At 42.1% G+C, this 22758-nt stretch overlaps 1 protein-coding gene across 1 annotated transcript; it reads right to left on the bottom strand.

Moving 5' to 3' along the window:
* Positions 1–335: 335 nt before the first annotated feature.
* On the bottom strand, positions 336–15851 carry LOC124003796 (phospholipid transfer protein-like). Its single transcript, XM_046312367.1, has 16 exons — positions 15694–15851; positions 14733–14853; positions 14372–14471; positions 13194–13322; positions 10863–11018; positions 10473–10536; positions 10080–10143; positions 9863–9954; positions 9323–9499; positions 8849–8908; positions 8572–8736; positions 7911–7978; positions 7737–7779; positions 1977–2040; positions 1756–1832; positions 336–1400 (listed from the first exon to the last, which is right to left on the bottom strand). The coding sequence occupies exons 2-16, from the start codon at positions 14842–14844 to the stop codon at positions 1305–1307; spliced, it is 1467 nt and encodes a 488-aa protein (XP_046168323.1). The 5' UTR covers positions 14845–14853; positions 15694–15851; the 3' UTR covers positions 336–1304.
* Between the last annotated feature and the right edge of the window lie 6907 nt (positions 15852–22758).

The raw sequence follows: 22758 nt of genomic DNA, 5'->3' as shown, positions 1-22758 counted from the left end.
ACGTGGAAATTCAACTTAAGTGGAAGTTAGGATTTGGCCTTAAGTAATTGCCTTAAATAGCATTCTATGTACTCAAAGGGATCTGTTCACTGTCAGAAATTGTGTTTTGAGAAAGAACAAATGCTTCCAGATGTACAGTAATTAAATTATATAATAATAAACTGCAGTTATGTGCCTCATCACAGAAATTAATACTTGGAACCACTTTGATAAAAAGGGAATGTGTCAATGATTCAGCTGTTATAATTATAATAAAACTGTTCTTTACCAATAATTCAGGTGAGTGATTTGTCAGAGATTACAAGAAAATGTTGTTTTTGTCGGTTTATGAATTTTGGGATTGATTTATTAAACACATTGTCATACTGAATGTTGTTCGGTTAGGCCCTAGTTACACATGTAAGGAAAGCCTTTCAATCATTGAATAGTCTTTGCAGGTATGAAGCCATATTTACAAAATTACATTTTTTTTGTTAACATTCCTTAAACATTTCATTTCTCATATAGTACATTTTATTTATAATAATATATGCCATTTAGCAGACGCTTTTATCCAAAGCGAATTACAGTCATGTGTGCATACATTCTACGTATGGGTGATCCCGGGAATCGAACCCACTACCCTGGCATTACAAGCGCCATGCTCTACCAACTGAGCTACAGAAGGACCACCAGCTAGCACTCCATTTGACTAATGGTAAAGTAAAGAAGCCATTTTTTTTGTAGAAACACATTTTAAATTTGTTTTAAGTTTAGCATATATTATACATTATACGATGCATTGTCATTTTTAAAAGGATGGTGGAGAGCACACAATTAATTCCTGACATTAGCATGGGCATTGACATGACCATGGGCAATTCTTATGACACGAGGTCAGGTATTGTTTTGAGTAGTACACTCACATACAGTATGTGCCCTTCTGAGGCAAGAATGTTGATGATTTATCTCTATAGACTATTAAAAAATTAGGCAACTATAAAAGTATCTTTAAAGCACTTTTCAAAATAGCAATAAATAGGAAAAAAAATACTAAAGTTGTGGTATTATTATGGTGATCTTTCTACATAAGCATGATTTGTGTTGTCCATTTCGCTCTCATATATATTGGACAGATTGCAGCCTAGCTTATTAATTTGGATTCTTAAAAGATTTTGAATCCGCATGGTTTGGTGAAATTGTTACAGTAGAGTCTGCTCCATGTTGTAGATAAGGCATGTGCCCTTGAGGACATAGAAACACAGGATTGGATGGGTGTTTATCTAAGATATCTATCCTTGGTTATTGCTGGTGGATAATTCTCTTTAGATGGCGTTCTCGGCATCAGCCTGGATTTTCCTCTCGATCATCTCCCTTAGGCCCTTGCTGAAATGTAGGTTTGCCCCAATGATGAGGTAACCCTGAAAGGTCAAGTGAAAGGTGAGAGAAGCTGATTTAGCTGTGGTTCATCAACAGGGCCACATTCAGAAGGCAAACGTTAAGTAACGTACTGCATAGAAATAAGAATAGAGCTGAAGTGATTAATTTTTCAATATGGCATAGAGGTGTTCTACATAATATTTCTATCTGAACATTCCTCGATGTTGTGCCCTGCTGATTGGCCAAGATGTCAAGATGATGTTGTAGGAGGTTATGATTGTCATGAATAATTTTGGACAATTGCCACTCAGATAATACTGAACAAGCTAGAATTTGATTAGTATATCAAATGTGTTGTTCTCGCATAGTAGAAGTAACAGAAGCCTTGAGACTTACGTTATGATACTCCACCACTTCCTCTATGAAGTCCATACCATCTGCAAGAGGGATAGCGACGCCTCTCTTGGTCCAGTCTGAAATTGAATTACGGATGAAGGATTAAAAATACAAGGTCAACAATTTAAAAAAAATATGTTTTTGTTATCTGAGTTACATGTTTTATGTACATTGAGTATTTATTGTGGGGTTAAACTGGTCTGCTTTAAAATGATACTCACTATTGATTATGGGTACTATTGAGATCTGCAACATAGTCTTGAGGGGGACTTGTAAGGGAATAAGCTATAGAGACAGAACAAAGAGACATTTTTATTTATTTAAATAGGCAAGCCAGTTAAGAGCAAATTCTTATTTACAGTGACGGCCAACCCAGGCCAACCCCTAACACGGACAATGCTGGGCCAATTGTGCGCCGCCCTATGGGACTCCCAATCACGGCCGTTTGTAATACAGCCTGGAAACGAACCAGGTTCTGTAGTGATGCCTCTAGCACTGAGATGCAGTGCCTTAGACCACTGCGCCACTCGGGAGCCCATACCTGTAAAATATTACTGTAAGGGTTAATGGTAGGGGAGACTGTGGATGGTTCTCTCACAGGTTGGTTGTCAAACGTGTATTTTTAGATTAGGTCATCCACCTGGTCAATTCATGTCTTCATCACAAAGATGAGGGGAATTTTAAAAATGTTTTTCAAAGGTGAAATTAAAAAGGTCTATGTTAATGTAATAACATATGTTTACAGGACTGCAGAAAGGTGTTGAACCCATAGCTATACATACAGTGCCTTGCAAAAGTATTCACCCCCTTGGTATTTTTCCTATTTTGTTGCATTACAACCTGTAATTTAAATGTATTTTTATTTGTATTTCATGTAATGGACATACACAAAATAGTCAAAATTGGTGAAGAGAAATGAAAAAAAATTACAAAAAAAGTTGTGTGTGCATATGTATTCACCCCCTATGCTATGAAGCCACTAAATAAGATTTAGTGCAACCAATTACCTTCAGAAGTCACAATTAGTTAAATAAAGTCCACCTGTGTGCAATCTAAGTGTCACAAGATCTGTCACATGATCTCAGTATATATACACCTATTTTGAAAGGCCCCAGAGTCTGCAACACCATTAAGGAAGGGGCACCACCAAGCAAGGGGCACCACCAAGCAAGGGGCACCACCAAGCGGCACCACCAAGCAAGCGGCACAATGAAGACCAAGGAGTTCTCCAAACAGGTCAAGGACAAAGTTGAGGAGAAGTACAGATCAGGGTTAGGTTATAAATAAAATATCAGAAACTTTGAACATCCCATGGAGCACCATTAAATCCATTATTAAAAAATTGAAAGAATATGGCACCACAACAAACCTGCAAAGAGAGGGCTGCTCACCAAAACTCACAGGCCAGGCAAGGAGGGCATTAATCAGAGAGGCAGCAAAGACACCAAAGATAACCCTGAAGGAGCTGCAAAGCTCCACAGCGGAGGATGGAGTATCTGTCCATAGGACCACTTTAAGCCGTACACTCCACATAGCTGGGCTTTATGAAAGAGTGGCCAGCAAAAAAGCCATTGCTTAATGAAAAAAATAAGCAAACACATTTGGTGTTCATCAAAAGGCATGTGAGAGATTCCCCAAACATATGGAGCTTTTTGGCCATCAAGGAAAATGCTATGTCTGGTGCAAACCCAACACCTCTCATCACCCTGAGAACACCACAGTGAAGCATGGTGGTGGCAGCATCACGCTGTGGGGATGTTTTTCCATCTGCGGGGACTGGGAAACTGATCAGAGTTGAATGAATGATGGATGGTGCTAAATACAGGGAAATTCTTGAGGGAAACCTGTTTCAGTCTTCCAGAGATTTGAGACTGGGATGGGGGGTTCACCTTCCAGCAGGACAATGACCCTAAACATACTGCTAAAGCAAGAGTTGTGTGATTTAAGGGGAAACATTTAAATGTATTGGAATGAACGAGTCAAAGCCCAGACCTCAATCCAATTGACAATCTGTGGTATGACTTAAAGATTGCTGTACACCAGTGGAACCCATCAAACTTGAAGGAGCTGGATCAGCTTTGCCTTGAAGAATGGGCAAATATCCCAGTGGCTAGATGTGCCAAACTTATAAAGACATACCCCAAGAGACTTGCAGCTGTAAATGCTGCAAAAGGTGACTCTACAAGGTTTTGACTTTTTCTGGGGGGGTTGGGGGTGAATAGTTATGCATGCTCAAATGTGAAGTTGTTTTGTCTTGTATGTTTCACTTTTTATTTTATTTAGCATCTTCAAGGTGGTAGGCATGTTGTGTAAATCAAATGATACTACAAACCCCCCAAAAATCTATTTTAATTCCAGGTTGTAAGGCAACAAAATAAGAAAAATGCCAAGGGGGGTGAATACTTTTGCAAGCCACTGTATGTTACAGAGATCAATAGAACACAGACCGTGGGATAAAGTGCAACAACGGTGCAATTGGCGGCCATTAAAATAATCTGATCTAACCAAGTGGATATTCGTAAAATATGTCATAATTTATGTGTTCTAATAGGCCCACAATGTCATTACTAAAATCCTATTTGGATATATTTGGTTGTTTTCACTGCATAATATTTAGAAGGTGTCCTTTTGAGAATTAGAAAACAAATGTAAATGCTAACTCCAGTTCAATTAAACTGATAGCATAGTGTCATTGTCATATTTCCCAGCATGCTCTGTTGCAGGGTGATTTCTAGAATTGTTTGTTTCAATATCTGTGTTTTCACAGATAGAAAAATATCTTATGCTACACATTGATATGTAACATACATTTTCCTAAACTCTAATCTCTAAGTGGTTGGCTTTATTGACTCCGTTAATGACAAGCAGAGGTGGGAAAAGTACCCAAATGTCATACTTGAGTAAAAGTGAAGATACCTTAATAGAAAAATGTAAAAGTGAAATTAAAAGTAAAATACTACTTGATTAAAAGTGAAAGTATTTGTTTTTAAATATACTTAAGTATGCTGTTTTGTTTATTCCATGTGTAACCCTGTGTTGGTGTATGTGTCGAATTGCTACGCTTTATCTTGGCCAGGTCGCAGTTGCAAATGAGAACTTTTCAACTAGCCTACCTGGTTAAATAAAGGTGAAATAAATAAATAAATAAAAAAGTAAATGTAATTGATAAAATGTACTTAAGCATCAAAAGAAAGTATTTAAAAAAAGAATCCTAATATGAAGCAAACCAGACGGCACGATTTACTTGTTTTTTAAATTTACGGATAGCCAGGGGCACACTCCAACACTCAGACATAATTTACAAATGAACCATTTGTGTTTAGTGAATCTGCCAGATCAGGTAGTAGGGATGACCAGGGGTGTTCTCTTAATAAGTGTGTGGTGAATAGGACTATTTTCCTGTCCTGGTAAGCATTCAAAATGTAACAAGTACTTTCGGGTGGCAGGGAAAATGTATGGAGTAAAAAGTACATTATTTTCTTCTGGAATGTAGTGATTGTAAAGTACTTAGACAAAAAAAAGTACTACTTAAGTACTTTTTACTCCATAAAAGAAATACTTTCTTTTTTTTAAAAGCTTTTTCCATCTACCTAACATTGCAAAAATCAGAAGCTTTCTGTCCAAAAATTATGCAGAAAAATTAATCCATGCTTTTTTTACTTCTAGGTTAGACTACTGCAATGCTCTACTTTCTGGCTACCCAGATAAAGCACTAAATAAACTTCAGTTAGTGCTAAATACGACTGCTAGAATCCTGACTAGAACCAAACAATTTGATCATATTACTCCAGTGCTAGCCGCCCTACACTGGCTTCCTGTCAAGGCAAGGGCTGATTTCAAGGTTTTACTGCTAACCTACAAAGCATTACATGGGCTTGCTCCTACCTATCTCACTGATTTGGTCCTGCTGTACATACCTACAGGTACGCTGCGGTCACAAGACGCAGGCCTCCTAATTGTCCCTAGAATTTCTAAGCAAACAGCTGGAGGCAGGGCTTTCTCCTATAGAGCTCAATTTCTATGGAATGGTCTGCCTACCCACGTGAGAGACGCAAACTCGGTCTCAACCTTTAAGTCTTTACTGAAGACTCATCTCTTCAGTGGGTCATATGATTGAGTGTAGTCTGGCCCAGGAGTGTGAAGGTGAACAGAAAGGCTCTGGAGCAACAAACCGCCCTTGCTGTCTCAGCCTGGCCGGTTCCCCTCTTTCCACTGGGATTCTCTGCCTCTAACCCTATTGTAGGGGCTGAATCACTGGCTTACTGGGGCTCTTTTATGCCGTCCCTAGGAGGGGAGTGAGTGGGTTGAGTCACTGATGTGATCTTCCTGTCTGGGTTGGCGCCCCCCCCCCCTTGGGTTGTGCCGTGGCGGAGATCTTTGTGGGCTATACTTGGCCTTGTATCAGGATGGTAAGTTGGTGGTTGAAGATATCCCTCTAGTGGTGTGGGGGCTGTGCTTTGGTAAAGTGGGTGGGGTTATATCCTTCCTGTTTGGCCCTGTCCGTGGGTATCATCGGATGGGGCCACAGTGTCTCCTGACCCCTCCTGTCTCAGCCTCCAGTATTTATGCTGCAGTAGTTTATATGTCGGGGAGCTAGGGTCAGTTTGTTATATCTGGAGTACTTCTCCTGTCTTATCCGGTGTCCTGTGTGAATTTAAGTATGCTCTCTCTAATTCTCTCTTTCTCTCTTTCTTTTCTCTCTCTCGGAGGACCTGAGCCCTAGGACCATGCCTCAGGACTACCTGGCATGATGACTCCTTGCTGTCCCCAGTCCACCTGGCCGTCCTGCTGCTCCAGTTTCATCTGTTCTGCCTGCGGCTACGGAATCCTGACCTGTTCACCGGACGTGCTACCTCTCCCAGACCTATTATTTGACCATGCTGGTCATTTATGAACAGCATATTTTCTATATTTTCTATTTTCTATGAACATTTGAACATGTTCTGTTATAATCTCCACCCGGCACAGCCAGAAGTGGACTGGCCACCCCTCATAGCCTGGTTCCTCTCTAGGTTTCTTCCTAGGTGTTGGCCTTTCTAGGGAGTTTTTCCTAGCCAACGTGCTTCAACACCTGCATTGCTTGCTGTTTGGGGTTTTAGGCTGAGTTTCTGTACAACACTTTGAGATATCAGCTGATGTACGAAGGGCTATATAAATACATTTGATTTGATTTGATTTGTTGTGGTTTATGAGTCCAGCGCAGTGGAGCAACCTCATTCTACCAGTCAGGGCTTCTATTCTTCTATTGTGCTGGATCCATTTCTGATGCGTTGACCACTGAGTGAAGCAAGGAGTATAACATAACTGTTGAGGTCAATAAAGTTCCTATTTAATGTACAGCCATCCTATGGATTCCGGAGAAGACAACCATGCAGCAGACCACTGCTATGTAGTGTGCTAATGAAGAAAACAACATCTTTCTTCAGACCAATACTAAATCATGGTCCAACTATGTCAGCTATCAAGCTAGAGAGACAAACCATGGCATGCCGGAAGGCCTTTTTTCATCTGATTATGACTGCTGCACAGATGTCCAAAGTTTCATTTCTGCGTTGTATTATTCCTACAAAGAGTTTTATTCCTCAATGTTCTCTGAGAACATGTGCTTTCCTCAGAACCATTTTAAGGGTAGGTCTATATGCCATAAGAGATCCCCAAAGGGATCCGTAAGTTTATCCAAATGAAAACGGGATGATTCTGACATGGAAATGCCGGTCAAAAGATACACATTTTGATTCTGGACGGAGATCAAGCAATGTTCTCTGAATTAATTAATTTATAAATCCACTTGAAATTAAATATTTGTCATTATGCTTCTTTACTTTTCTCTTGTGGAAACAGGTGTTTTTTCATTGGTTTTCATTATTAGTCTTGATTTGGGTTAAGGCATTAGGTTGAATGTAGAGCAAGTGAAATTATATAGGGTCATAATTGTTAGAAAGCGAGAGAGAGAGAGAGAGAGAGAGAGCGCAGAATCTTACCGCCAGTGATTCCAAAGCAGACTGGTTGGAGTAGATTTTAAACCTGTCAATAACAACAGAATACACTTAATGAATTTGCCTGTGATGCTACTGTGATATTGTGTGTGTATGTGTTGAGGTGTGTTTGTATGTGTATGTATGAGTGCGTGCGTGTGCGAGTACATGCATGCCTACCTCCTCATGTCTGCGTGAACAGCCAGTCTCTTGCCCTTCATGGACACCTTGGCATTGAATTTGGCCACCTGCAAGGAACAGAAAGATAAACTTTATCAGTGCGCTGGTCTCTACACTTTTCCTTCCTGCTTACCTTGAGGAAATCACTGATCTGACATGGTTAAACTAGTGAGAGCAATGGGTGGAAACCACATTTTCACCCATGCTCTGACTTACAGATCAGTGATTACCTCAGTGAAAGGAAGAAAGCTTTTTTTTGTGACCAATCTTTTTTATTTGATCGTGTCAAAGGCAATACAATCGCTAAAAAACAATACCATTTTCCCATCTTTTTAACAACACCCATACCAAACATACCCCTGGCGGCCCCAACCTCAGTCAACACATAATATAAAGGAGCAAAAAAATACAGATCAAATAAAAACAACAAACACTCAAATGAAATTAAAAAGTACACACAATGAAACCGTTTACCAATATATCGCCACCAAGAAAGCATTCGGAAGAATGCATTTGAAACAATATGTATCCTTCCTTTCTCAGCTCCTACAGAGCCAATCCTTAGCCTAACTATCAACTATTCTCATGGGTGTTCTTTTTGGATAAATATCAGTAGCTATTAAATGTAGAACATGAGAAGACAAGACGTCTTCTTTCTCACCATGGTCATGCTGCTGAGCTGAACAGGCGCCTTGCCGGGCGGTAGCACCATCACCGTGACGATGGCAGTGATGGCCACGGTGACCCCGGAGGTCTTGACGGTTGTCTTGGGGGCAGAGTTCAACTCCAGTTGCAGGGAGATAGGGTATTCCACCAGGGCTGGGTTCTGAGAGAGACGCACACACACAGGAGTGGGTGAGTGGAATGCAAAAGTGGAATTCAATGTCTTGACCCTATTTGTGGGGGCATCAGGTCACAAACCCGACATACATACTCACAATCATCATAATGATGCCAAAATATGTTGTCCTAAGGAGCATCTCCAGATCCTTTGGCATCTGAAAACATATAGTATTCAATTGCTTGTATTAGAAATTACTATATTCATGTCATACTAATACTAGAACAATATTGGTATGCTGTGAAAAAAAGAACTCAGAAATTTTATCTGATTTAAGTATGCAGACTCCTTTTTCACTAGTATGTATCCTCAGCCTAATGATTGGGCAGATCACCTCATTATGTAAAGAGGTGCAGAACCAAGCATGTCTCAGCTGCTTATTAAAATCTGTGTCAACATGTTTGGTAGCACCTCTGATGCAGACACCAATTCTTAAAGGCTATAATAGACAATATGGAATAATTTACACCTCGGAGCTAAGAATTACTTGCGTCATGTCATGTGTAGGCTAAAATACAGGGGAGAAAGTACGGTTGCAAGTCATAATGGGGGACTCAGGCCTCATACTTACGTGCTCGTTGGTGATATTCATTTGGAATATGCCAGCTTTATAATAAGAGTACAACCCACTGTCAAAGAAGTACTCAGACAGAGCCAGGTACACCATGCGGTCGTACTCTCTCACAATTGGGTTGATGGCAGAGTTCACCAAGGTGTTGCTCTCGTTCCCGAGCTCAAAGAACATGCCCTGTGTGACACAGTAAAGAGCGAGGAAGATACAATACTGTAGAGATGAGAGTGAGATACAAAAATAAGTAAAACTTTATTTTAGGCGTAACTACATAAAGGCTTCATAAAACAATCATCATCTATAAGCAGTTTGATTATGTCAACAACTGCATGTTGATATTTGCAGTATGAGTGGCATTACTGTGACTTAACAAAAAATATCAACTCACTGTTGTATGTAGTGAATGCATAATGTATGGTTCTGGATGTGTTATGAAGTGCTTATGTATGTAGCTTTCAAATAATATGTTACCCAAACATACATACATAATATACACACGGCATGAGACTAATGCACAGCAAGCTAGACTATCTCACTCACCCTGAAATCCATGTCAAGGCTCCTTGAAGTCACCACGGGGTCACTGAGGAGGGAGTAGTCGATCCCCACATAGTTGTCTACTTCTGTTCGCACTGGATGTGTCCAAATTAAAAAAAATACAAATATATTTTCTGTGTGGAAAACTTATGGTCTTCAGGTTTTTTCTCGTTTTGTTATATAACCATCTCTCTAGGCATTTTCCAATGAGCTATCTTACCTGGAATTGTCTCCAACAAAGTGTTGATTAGAACCAAACCAGCGTGGTTCATGACAGGGCAGATCTATGCAAAGAACAGACAAATGTTAAAGGAACTGTCCAGTGCCCCATATTTAAATGAAATATAGCCTATAATTAATTACAATATGAGTGAAATAGACATTCTTCCAAAAATTATAATCCAGTATGTTAAAAAGTAGCTTTTATGTCTAGCCCTACTTGCCCTGTTCATTCAGAGCAGAACGGTGTGGGCTTAACACAGTCATCATAATTATTAATGACGAGTAAAAACAGCTGATTTGCCAGCTCAGCCAATGAAGATTTAATCAGAAGTGTTGATATGTTGTAAGTGTAACCAGTGTTCTAGAATGAAATTAACTGATCTGTCAGCACCTGCTGGTTCAGAAGGAAGCGCATTCCTGTAGTCAAAAAAGTTGCCAGGAAGTCATACACCCTCCTGCAAAGGAGTAAACCAGAGTTGTAAATTATTGAATTTCACCCACTCATGTTAAAAAAATCCAAAAGCTGAAAAATGCTCCAATATTGCTTATAGACACATTATACTGAAATTAGTCTCCATGGCACACAGAATTCACATTAAAAAAACTCTTTGTCAAGGGAGACCTGACTCAGAATCAGTTTTGTTTTTTAAATCATAATGAATAAGATTATTATAGACAGGGAGGATCTTAGATCAGTACACCTACTCTGAGACGCTTGATACGTGGTCCCTGGACAAGCAAGCAGCTCAAGTATTTTAAAAAGAATATCAACAGGATTTACCCCAAGGTGCCAGTGAACTTAATTTTCATTTTGGCGATGGAGGCATCGCAGGTGATGTTGGAGATCTTGAGGCGTCCCAACTCATCTCTGGTCGTGTGCAGGACAGTGTGGATGTTCACACCTTCTGCAGAGGCATTGATGGCTCCGGTGTCATAGCTTTGAGACCACAGAAAATAAATATTTTCAGACCAGCATCATACATACTCATCAACGTCCTAATCTCAACCATATAAAGTAGCATCAGAAGGTTTGAACTTCCAATACACTCTCGTTGGACATCATCTTTGAAGTTTGATGTCATCAATCTAGCGTACCACTGCATGACTGGACTCCTCAAGGCTCTACAAGATACCATTGTGAGTATTTAAACACAGGCATTATTTAGCATACAAACATATTATTTTCTTGATACATTTGATTTGATTGATTTCACCTTTATTTAACCAGATAAGTCAATTGAGAACCAATTCTCAATTAAATTAACGACATAGCCAACAGGCATAACATTGCAACAGTGAACAGGACAACACACAATACGACAAAAAATAAAATACACTATACAGAAATATTCACAATGGGTTAGGGCAGAAAAGTCCAAGGAAACACAGCAGACTTCTTAATCAGCAGGTACTTTGATCAGATAGCAGCTCAGTTCATGTTTTTGAAGAAGTGTGATGGGACAAATGTGTCAAATTTTAAGATCTTTTGCAGCCCGTTCCAATCGTTGGAGGCGGAAAACTGAAATGAATGGCGGCCAAAGGAAGTGCACACTTTGGGAAGTGACCAGTGTGATACAATGCCTTTGGAAAGTTTTCATACCCCCTGACTTATTCCACATTTGGCTATGTTACAGCCTGAATTCAAATGGTTTAATTTGTAGTTTTTTTCTCACTCATTTACACATAATACCCCATAATGAGAAAGTGAAAACATACAGAAGTATCTCATTTACATAAGTATTCACACCCCTGAGTCAATACTTTGTTGAAGCACCTATGGCAGTGATTAGTCTTTCTGTGTAAGTCTCTAAGAGCTTTCCACACCTGGATTGTGCAACATTTGCCCATTATTCTTTTCTCAACTCTTCAAGCTCTGTCAAATTGGTTGTTGATCATTGCTAGACAACCATTTTCAGGTCTTGCCATAGATTTTCAAGTATATATATATATATTTTTAAAACTAACTCAGCCACATACACTGTCTTCTTGGTAAGCAACTTAAGTGTAGGTTTGGCCTTGTGTTTTAGGTTATTGTCCTGCTGAAAGATGAATTTATCTCCAAGTGTCTAGTGGAAAGCAGACTGATCCATGTTTTTGCTTGAAAATGTGGAGAGTGGTGCACACTGACATGTTGTATTGGGTTTGCCCCAAACATAACACTTTGTATTTGGGACAAAAAGTGAATTGCTTTGCCACATTTTTTGCAGTATTACTTAAGTGACTTTGTTGTTGCAAACAGGATGCATTTGGAATATTTGTATGCTGTACAGGATTCCTTTTTTTCACTGTGCCAATTAGGTTATTATTGTGGAGTAACTAACTACAATGTTGTTGATCCATCCTTAGTTTTCTCCTATCACAGCCATTGGTCTCATGGTGAAATACCTAAGTGGTTTCCTTCCTCTACGGCAACTGAGTTAGGCAGAACACCTGTATCTTTGTACTGACTAGGTGTATTGACACGCCATACAAAGTGTAATTAATAACTTCACCATGCTCAAAGGGATATTCAATGTTTCCTTTTATTTTTATTTTTACCCATCTACCAATAGGTGCCCTTTTTTGTGAGGCTTTGAAAAACCTCCCTGGTCTTTGTGGTTGAATCTATGTTTGAAATTACCTGCTCGACTGAGGAACCTTACAGATATAGTATGTGATGGATACAGAGATGAGGTAGTCATTAAAACATAATGTTAAACATTATTATTGCACACAGAGTGAGTCCATGCAACTTAGTATGTGACTGGTTAAGCAAATTAACTTATTTAGGCTTGACATAACAAAGGGGTTGAATACTTATTGACTCAAGACATTTCAGCTTTTCATTTTTGATTTGATTTGTACACATTTCTAAAAACATAACACTTTGACATTATGGGGTACTGTGTGAAGGCGATTGAGAAAAAAAAAGAAATTTAATCCATTTTAAATTCAGGCTTTAACCAACAAACTGTGGGAAAAGTCAAGAGGTGTGAATACTTTCTAATGGCACTGTATATCTAATAGCAGGTTCCTATTGGTATTGGAGATGTTGAGGAGTGAGCTGAGGTAGAGGGGTGACTTAAATGCACTAGGCTAGAAATAGAGACAGTAGTGGGTAAAGAGGACTCACAATAACCAGTATAAGATGTGTCTCTGGAAGCTGAGAGCGATGGAGGAGTTCTGCACCTTGAAGAGCAGTCCTAGGCCAGGCTGGAAGGCCAGGTCAGCGTAGGTCAGGTTCAGCTCATTTATCTTCACCCTGACCCACAGGAAGGAAGAGACTCAGATCAGTGCTTGGGCTGATACTCGAAAGTCACAAGAAATCTGACTAGAAATATACAAGTTCTCTTTTGGTTGCAGAAATCCTGTAGCCTGGTTGCCAATTGGTTGAAGTTGGCCAAAACAGAAACAGTGAGTGGGTAGCAATACCCTCTACATTGGTTTACATGGGTTGATTTCCCAAGAACCCAGATGTCTAGAAGATGACATATAAAGTCAGTTTGGCTGATGGTTTAGCTCACTTCATGTAGTGAGCTAAACCATCTGTCTGGTTTACGAGACTAGAGCATCTTTATCCCTTAAAAGAGAATGTCCTGTTGCTAAACTTTATAGGTAATCTTTTAGAAATCCAGGTTCTTGACAAATCAACCAACTCAGACTCTGCCCACAGTTCCACGATACAGTGGTTCTTCCTTTAAAAGTTGCGTCATACTGCAGCACACCTTGCGGGCTGCCGCAGAATTCTATGGAACATTATTTAATTGTCAGCCCTTGTTACCATTAATGCTAGTTAGTGCTAGTTTAACCACCAGAGGGCATCTTTGAGAAGCATTTGATAGCCTTCAATATTTGCAGTACTAGAGAATTTAAAACCTTTTTTTGTAAGAACATGGTAAAAAAAAGGCCATTCTTGAACATGGGGTGAGACATTCTTACTCATTTCTAAATAAAGCCAGTTTGTTATTTAGAATGATTTATCTCAGTTTTTAGAGGGAGAGAAACCAAAAGCCCACCATCGCCTCATGGACCTCTCGGTCGCTGCCGGCACTGGTATGCCACTCAGATGGCCCCATCCACAAAGTTTTTAATGCTGATCAATTGCTTGCACAATATATCAGGGTTAATAATAGTAATAATAATACTTTATCCCCCTTCCACATGTTAAAGGTTCCAATTGATAAAGTTGTTTTATTAATTAGTATATTTGAGTTTAACCACAATATTTGTAGGCACTCAAATGAAAGGGATCTGGAGCAATTCGATGGCAGAAACTTCTGAGCAATAACGTGGGTGGATCCCAGGGCTTACTCTTTGATGGTGTACTGGAAGTGGCCCTCTTTGCCTTTCATCTCTGGCATGGTGATGTTGCTCAGTTCCTCAACCACAAACTTCTGCGTCTCGTACTTCACTGAAATGCAGGTTGAAAGAGTTGAGTTTAGAGTCTAGAACTACCTAGTGAATACCTTAAGCAGACAATCCTGACAACTGAGAGGGGCTAAATGGATGACGGTGCATTGGTAGAGAAAAATTCAGATAGTGGCAATGCAGCAGAGATGACGTCTTGCTTTGGTCAAGACTGACCATTGAAGACTGTCTGGGACCAATGTAGACTGTTGAAAACTATTAAGATCACATGTACAAGAGCGTTTTTTGGGGGTGAATTTCTTACACATTTCGAGCCCCCTGTTAGTGATCCGGATCTTACAGCCTGGCACTTCTTCTGCTGACATGGCGGCGATTAGAGGGAACAGGAAGAGGATAGACACCATACAGGAAGCCATCACAAGTGCCTGCACGGGGGTCCAAACAGAAGAGAGGGAGAGTGGATAAGGACCCAGCCACCTCAAAGCTTAAACACTAACACGTCCGACTCAACCAGGGTTGACATTGGACCTAAAGAGCCTAAACAGAGTAAGTATTGCCTTACTTGTAGAACTACTCAATACTAGACCTCCAACCGGTCACTCTCAGTCATAAAATTATCCGTTTATCGTTGGTGACCAGCTTTCTGAGGTTGCTTTACTCTTCTTCGAAACTAGGGCGACAACATGATTCATCCAGTTCTTATGAACTTTATTGATGCTTTGTTCCATGAGACACAATATGACCCAAAAGTCAGGTCATCAAGGTTTTTTTATATCATAAAATAAATGGGTATTAATTTCAAACATAAAATGTCATATTAAAGTCAAAGGTTATTTTTAAAGTCAGGTTATGAATGCCTTTTGGAGAAACTAAGTGCACTGCCTATCTCAATGTTCCTCTTACCCTTTTCCTGGTACAGTGAACAGAATCGAAAACTAAATGTAGAGACATGATTACTAGCCGCTTACAAACAGGTACACTGTACCCCTTTCATTATCAAAAAGATAGGCAATTCAGAGATACTATGGCAGTGTAGTTACAATAGCATATGTTATTGTAGGCTATTCTGTGCATTCATATTGTCAACCTTGCTTACAAATGTTTTGAAAAGAGTCCCTAGATAACATGAGCAACAGCAACGTCAAAGGAGTTATTCCTTTCTTGTCCTATACACCACTCATGCCCCACCACCCCACATTCTCTCCATCACAAGTTAGAATTCAAAGACTTCTCTTCCCTGAAAAAATCCTCCACCAAAATCTTACCTCAAAGATGGAGGGTCTGTGGAAGGCCAAACAAAAGAGAAAAACCAAGAGAACCCCTAAATGTTTGTCTTCTTTAAGGTAGCTCCACAGTCTGAAATTCAAATGCACTCTGTATCTCTGCCCTGCTGTAGCATGTACAGTTGCTGAGTAAGTGAGTCAGAGAGAGAGAGAGAGAGAGAGAGAGAGAGAGAGAGAGAGAGACAGAGACAGAGAGAGTGTATGTGCATGTCAAAGAGTATGTATGTGCGTGTCAAAGAGTGTGTGTGTGTAAAGCTGCACAGCCCTTTGTCTCATTCAACAGCAGGGGCAGCAGTGATTGCTCTACCAACCCCCCATGGTGTGGAACTGAATGGCTTGAAGGAAAGCAGGATGTCTTTTGACCCATAAGATTGACCGAACAACCAACCCCGCCAACTCCATTTAACTTAGACTCTCTACAGTCTAACCCCCCCCCCCCCACCCCGGGAATGAAACAAATACTCGACAGTAACTCTGATCCTACACTGTTCTCAGATCATTTGCCTTATCTGGTCTTATCAGCATGTGTGAGTGGAGTGCGGGAACCGGTTAACTCAACAATTGGAGAGAACAAAACGAGATAGAGCAAAGTTCTTCAAGGGGACTCAAGGAGGTCATTCCGGAGTTCTAAATTGAGCAGCTGCTGAAAAATGAGCTCCTGTATTTATTGAGATTTAAATGTTTTTTTAGAGTGAAGTACATCGAAAAAATCAAGAGAAAACTGCAAGACTCAATAGAAGACAAAACAAGGAACAAACTAAACAAGACAGGCTTTTGAAAAATTAACTATTTTTTTCATAAAATTGTACAGTTATCTTAGCTAGGTGAATTGCTAGCAGAATTGTTTACTTGTTGCTAAGCAGTTGCTAGGGACTCTCCTGGAAGAAGCTAGCTAGCTTACAAAGAATAACAACAAAAAATATCTAGTTAACAGAAGAAAGGAAGACAAAATAAGGACAAAAGAAGGACAGAAGAAAAAGGAAAAGAAAGAGGACAACAAAGTGAAACAGTCAGCACTTCTATTGCAACTCGTGATTAGTTAGTGTTAGCTAGCTACATAGTTGTCTTTGCTGTCTTCCTAGTTTAACGTAGTCTACACTGCTATCTGCCCAGCAGCTAGCCAGCTAGCAAACGTCCACCGTCTACCGAATAGCAGCACTGTAGAAACTATTTGTTTACACTCAACTGAACGACTTGATTAGTGTAGAGCGATTTTCTAGGTTAGTGTCAACAACGCAGCCACTGTCAGCTAGCCTACAAAGTCAACAACGCAGCCACTGCCAGCTAGCCTACTTCAGCAGTACTGTATCATTTTTAATAATTTTAGTCAATAAGATTCTTGCTACGTAAGCTTAACTTTCTGAACATTCGAGACGTGTAGTCCACTTGTCATTCCAATCTCCTTGCATTAGCGTAGCCTCTTCTGTAGCCTGTCAACTATGTGTCTGTCTATCCCTGTTCTCTCCTCTCTGCACAGACCATACAAACGCTCCACACCGCGTGGCCGCTGCCACCCTAATCTGGTGGTCCCAGCGCGCACGACCCACGTGGAGTTCCAGGTCTCCGGTAGCCTCTGGAACTGCCGATCTGCAGCCAACAAGGCAGAGTTCATCTCAGCCTATGCCTCCCTCCAGTCCCTCGACTTCTTGGCACTGACAGAAACATGGATCACCACAGATAACACTGCTACTCCTACTGCTCTCTCTTCGTCCGCCCACGTGTTCTCGCACACCCCGAGAGCTTCTGGTCAGCGGGGTGGTGGCATAGGGATCCTTATCTCTCCCATGTGGTCATTCTCTCTTTCTCCCCTTACCCATCTGTCTATCGCCTCCTTTGAATTTCATGCTGTCACAGTTACCAGCCCTTTCAAGCTTAACATCCTTATCATTTATCGCCCTCCAGGTCCCCTCGGAGAGTTCATCAATGAGCTTGATGCCTTGATAAGCTCCTTTCCTGAGGACGGCTCACCTCTCACAGTTCTGGGCGACTTTAACCTCCCCACGTCTACCTTTGACTCATTCCTCTCTGCCTCCTTCTTTCCACTCCTCTCCTCTTTTGACCTCACCCTCTCACCTTCCCCCTACTCACAAGGCAGGCAATACGCTCGACCTCATCTTTACTAGATGCTGTTCTTCCACTAACCTCATTGCAACTCCCCTCCAAGTCTCCGACCACTACCTTGTATCCTTTTCCCTCTCGCTCTCATCCAACACTTCCCACACTGCCCCTACTCGGATGGTATCGCGCCGTCCCAACCTTCGCTCTCTCTCCCCCGCTACTCTCTCCTCTTCCATCCTATCATCTCTTCCCTCTGCTCAAACCTTCTCCAACCTATCTCCTGATTCTGCCTCCTCAACCCTCCTCTCCTCCCTTTCTGCATCCTTTGACTCTCTATGTCCCCTATCTTCCAGGCCGGCTCGGTCCTCCCTCCCGCTCCGTGGCTTGACGACTCAATGCGAGCTCACAGAACAGGGCTCCGGAAGGCCGAGCGGAAATGGAGGAAAACTCGCCTCCCTGCGGACCTGGCATCCTTTCACTCCCTCCTCTCTACATTTTCCTCCTCTGTCTCTGCTGCTAAAGCCACTTTCTACCACTCTAAATTCCAAGCATCTGCCTCTAACCCTAGGAAGCTCTTTGCCACATTCTCCTCCCTCCTGAATCCTCCTCCCCCTCCCCCCTCCTCCCTCTCTGCAGATGACTTCGTCAACCATTTTGAAAAGAAGATCGACGACATCCGATCCTCGTTTGCTAAGTCAAACAACACCGCTGGTTCTGCTCACACTGCCCTACCCTGTGCTCTGACCTCTTTCTCCCCTCTCTCTCCAGATGAAATCTCGCGTCTTGTGACGGCCGGCCGCCCAACAACCTGCCCGCTCGACCCTATCCCCTCCTCTCTTCTCCAGACCATTTCCGGAGACCTTCTCCCTTACCTCACCTCGCTCATCAACTTATCCCTGACCGCTGGCTACGTCCCTTCCGTCTTCAAGAGAGCGAGAGTTGCACCCCTTCTGAAAAAACCTACACTCGATCCCTCCGATGTCAACAACTACAGACCAGTATCCCTTCTTTCTTTTCTCTCCAAAACTCTTGAACGTGCCGTCCTTGGTCAGCTCTCCCGCTATCTCTCTCAGAATGACCTTCTTGATCCAAATCAGTCAGGTTTCAAGACTAGTCATTCAACTGAGACTGCTCTTCTCTGTATCACGGAGGCGCTCCGCACCGCTAAAGCTAACTCTCTCTCCTCTGCTCTCATCCTTCTAGACCTATCGGCTGCCTTCGATACTGTGAACCATCAGATTCTCCTCTCCACCCTCTCCGAGTTGGGCATCTCCGGCGCGGCCCACGCTTGGATTGCGTCCTACCTGACAGGTCGCTCCTACCAGGTGGCGTGGCGAGAATCTGTCTCCTCACCACGCGCTCTCACCACTGGTGTCCCCCAGGGCTCTGTTCTAGGCCCTCTTCTATTCTCACTATACACCAAGTCACTTGGCTCTGTCATAACCTCACATGGTCTCTCCTATCATTGCTATGCAGACGACACACAATTAATCTTCTCCTTTCCCCCTTCTGATGACCAGGTGGCGAATCGCATCTCTGCATGTCTGGCAGACATATCAGTGTGGATGACGGATCACCACCTCAAGCTGAACTTTGGCAAGACGGAGCTGCTCTTCCTCCCGGGGAAGGACTGCCCGTTCCATGATCTCGCCATCACGGTTGACAACTCCATTGTGTCCTCCTCCCAGAGCGCTAAGAACCTTGGCGTGATCCTGGACAACAAACTGTCGTTCTCAACTAACATCAAGGCGGTGGCCCGTTCCTGTAGGTTCATGCTCTACAACATCCGCAGAGTACGACCCTGCCTCACACAGGAAGCGGCGCAGGTCCTAATCCAGGCACTTGTCATCTCCCGTCTGGATTACTGCAACTCGCTGTTGGCTGGGCTCCCTGCCTGTGCCATTAAACCCCTACAACTCATCCAGAACGCCGCAGCCCGTCTAGTGTTCAACCTTCCCAAGTTCTCTCACGTCACCCCGCTCCTCCGCTCTCTCCACTGGCTTCCAGTTGAAGCTCGCATCCGCTACAAGACCATGGTGCTTGCCTACGGAGCTGTGAGGGGAACGGCACCTCAGTACCTCCAGGCTCTGATCAGGCCCTACACCCAAATAAGGGCACTGCGTTCATCCACCTCTGGCCTGCTCGCCTCCCTACCACTGAGGATGTACAGTTCCCGCTCAGCTCAGTCAAAACTGTTCGCTGCTCTGGCTCCCCAATGGTGGAACAAACTCCCTCACGACGCCAGGACAGCGGAGTCAATCACCACCTTCCGGAGACACCTGAAACCCCACCTCTTTAAGGAATACCTAGGATAGGATAAAGTAATCCTTCTCACCCCCTCCCCCCTTAAAATATTTAGATGCACTATTGTTAAGTGGTTGTTCCACTGGATGTCATAAGGTGAATGCACCAATTTGTAAGTCGCTCTGGATAAGAGCGTCTGCTAAATGACTTAAATGTAATGTAAATGTATTGACCCCCAAGGGGGACATCTCCCCAAAGACATTTCTCATTGATTAGACAATATTTATACAATTTTCTCACCCCTTTCTCAGAATATGTACAGGGGTGAAATATTGAGAGTTCCCAGAAGGAACTGCTTCAGTGTCTTCTGCACAACAACATTGACCACCACACAAGGATGAATGCATGTGCAGCTATACGTGTCTCACTTCAGACATATAAACCACCAAGTGTTTAAAGCTGCAATATGTCAATTTTTGTATTTGTTTTCATAGTGGTCATCCAATGTGACGCAACAGTAACAATATTGTGCCTCTCCTCTAGCCTTCCTAAGGAGAACCACTGCATTCATTGGTTTTCATTTTCCCTGTCTGGTTGGATTTTCCAGCCAGATTTTGGGGAGCACACAATGAGTGACGTGTTTTCCTTCAGTGAGGAGGCAGTGTGATAGCTAGCTGAGCCCACAGCTAGCACTTGGCTAATAGCTAGAGGAAATAGCTAGCTTACAGACATGGCAGACGCGTGGGGCAGAAGTGTTATGCAGGTGAATGAGGACCCAAAAGCGACTTGGCGAAAACAGAGTCTTTAATCCAGTAAAGTAAATATTCAATACTCCTAGACAACTCGGAGCGGTAAATAAAGCATAAAGAACAATTCCACTCGTAATGACGAGAACAGACTGGAGACTCGATCATGAACTGCAGGTTGCCTCGGGAAGGCACTTGACCGTAGCAGACTCAGACACCTGCTCACCACGCAGCATCTGAGGGAAACACGACACGACAGGGCGATACAAAGACACAGCACGGTGAACAATATACAAGGATCCGACAGGACAGAAACGGAAAACAAGGGGAGAAATAGGGACTCTAATCAGGGGAAAAGATAGGGAACAGGTGTGGGAAGACTAAATGATTGATTAGGGGAATAGGAACAGCTGGGAGCAGGAACGTAACGATAGAGAGAAGAGAGAGAGAGAGGAAGAGAGAAAAAGGGGAACGAACCTAAAAAGACCAGCAGGGGGAAAACGAACAGAAGGAAAAGCAAAATGACAAGACAATATAAGACAAAACATGACAAGAAGACCTGACCCAGCAGCAAATATTATTCCATCTAAGCCAAAGAAACAGACACATTTTGAGAGCAGACTGGCAAAAAGGGAAAGTGATAGAGAGCGGGCCAAGACGAGAATAAACCTTGGATTTGCGTTCACACAGTGGAGAGAACTAACAGAGTTGAAGGGATTGTATTCAATTTGTTTTCTGCTGAAAAGGTAAGTTCTTGATCTGAATGCCCTGTCTTCGGTCAGCTGTTGTACAACACAACATTTTAAATCGTATTCCATCTTTCAGCTGAAGGAGAAACTACAATTACAAGTCTTGAAGGTGAAGTGTTTACACATTGAAAAATACACCGAAATCCCAGAACTTCAGAGAGCAGTGTTGAGAAGACTGGGCTCTCAATTGGGGCCACCAAGGAGTATGATCCTGAGATCAGATGACCCAAGACTCCCTGAAGTGCTTCCACCAATAACTGCTGAGCTGCTACAACTTCGAGGAGACGTCGCCATGCAACACAGCATGCAGTAAGCACACATTTGAGCTGGGAAGGACTGGCGCCTTCCCTGTTGTCAGACTTTGTGGTTCCCGGAAGTGTGAAAACCTACAGAGCATTCAGAATTATTGTTGAAAGAGGTGGGCTTACAACCAAACATATATATCATATAAATAAGGGACGTTTGTGGGGGCAACAACAAACCTGTGTGAGAGACAATACTTGTGCCTGTTTTATCTAGCATATAATCATGAGTATTGTACTTTTGTAATGGTTTTAGAATAATTTACTAAACTGTTCTCTTTTCCAGGATATCTATACTCTTGATGGTTTACACTTAAAATTAGCAGACCTACAGGTGGGTAGATATCTAGAAAAACAGATGGACTACCCTGGTGTAAATACTTTAATAAAAAGTTGGTTCGGTTACACAGATCAGGTCAAAAAGTTATATTATGGAGATAAACAAGAACACAAGGTTGTCTCTGTAACCATCTTCAAAATAAATAAAAAATACAGTGTAAGGGAAACTGAACTGTACTGAACTGATATGAACCAGACGAAGGCAAAAATTCACGCAAAAAAAATGACGGAGTATTATTCCTAATTGGGATCCAAATAAAGAATAAAGTACAGTATAGTGTTAACCTGTTATGTAAACATACTTGGTAATAAATCAATTGAATATTGCAGTGGTGAAATGGCAGCAGTTGTGTGTTGTAAGGTGCAGGAGTCTCCCTGTAATTCATGCAGGTGCACCAGCGAGGTTGTCTGGAGACCGTGGGATAGCTTTCCGGTACTCCATGATGTCAAAATTTACTCCAGGTAGATGGTACTACCATCTCGGCCAGCCTCTCTTCTTGCAGTCGAGCAGCCCTTTCAAGGTCTTCCTGTCCAATTCTTTCTGCAGCCCTGCCTGTGCCCCTGGACGGTCTGTGGCTCTTCAAAACTGGAATCCTACAGACAAAAATA

Source organism: Oncorhynchus gorbuscha, linkage group LG18, assembly GCF_021184085.1.
Source record: "Oncorhynchus gorbuscha isolate QuinsamMale2020 ecotype Even-year linkage group LG18, OgorEven_v1.0, whole genome shotgun sequence".
In the NCBI taxonomy this organism is placed as follows: domain Eukaryota; kingdom Metazoa; phylum Chordata; class Actinopteri; order Salmoniformes; family Salmonidae; genus Oncorhynchus; species Oncorhynchus gorbuscha.
The sequence above is the reverse complement of the archived record's forward strand: the minus strand, read 5'-3'. Positions and strand labels throughout refer to the sequence as shown.

Bases quoted from the DNA above. Each gene is read 5' to 3' on its own strand.
- LOC124003796 (XM_046312367.1), bottom strand. From the start codon at position 14,844: ATGGCTTCCTGTATGGTGTCTATCCTCTTCCTGTTCCCTCTAATCGCC. The intron at 10,144-10,472 runs GTGCTGACAGAT...TTCTTTGCATAG, and splicing joins GCTTCCTTCTGAACCAGCAG to ATCTGCCCTGTCATGAACCA. The intron at 1,833-1,976 runs GTGAGTATCATT...ATTCAATTTCAG, and splicing joins AATAGTACCCATAATCAATA to ACTGGACCAAGAGAGGCGTC.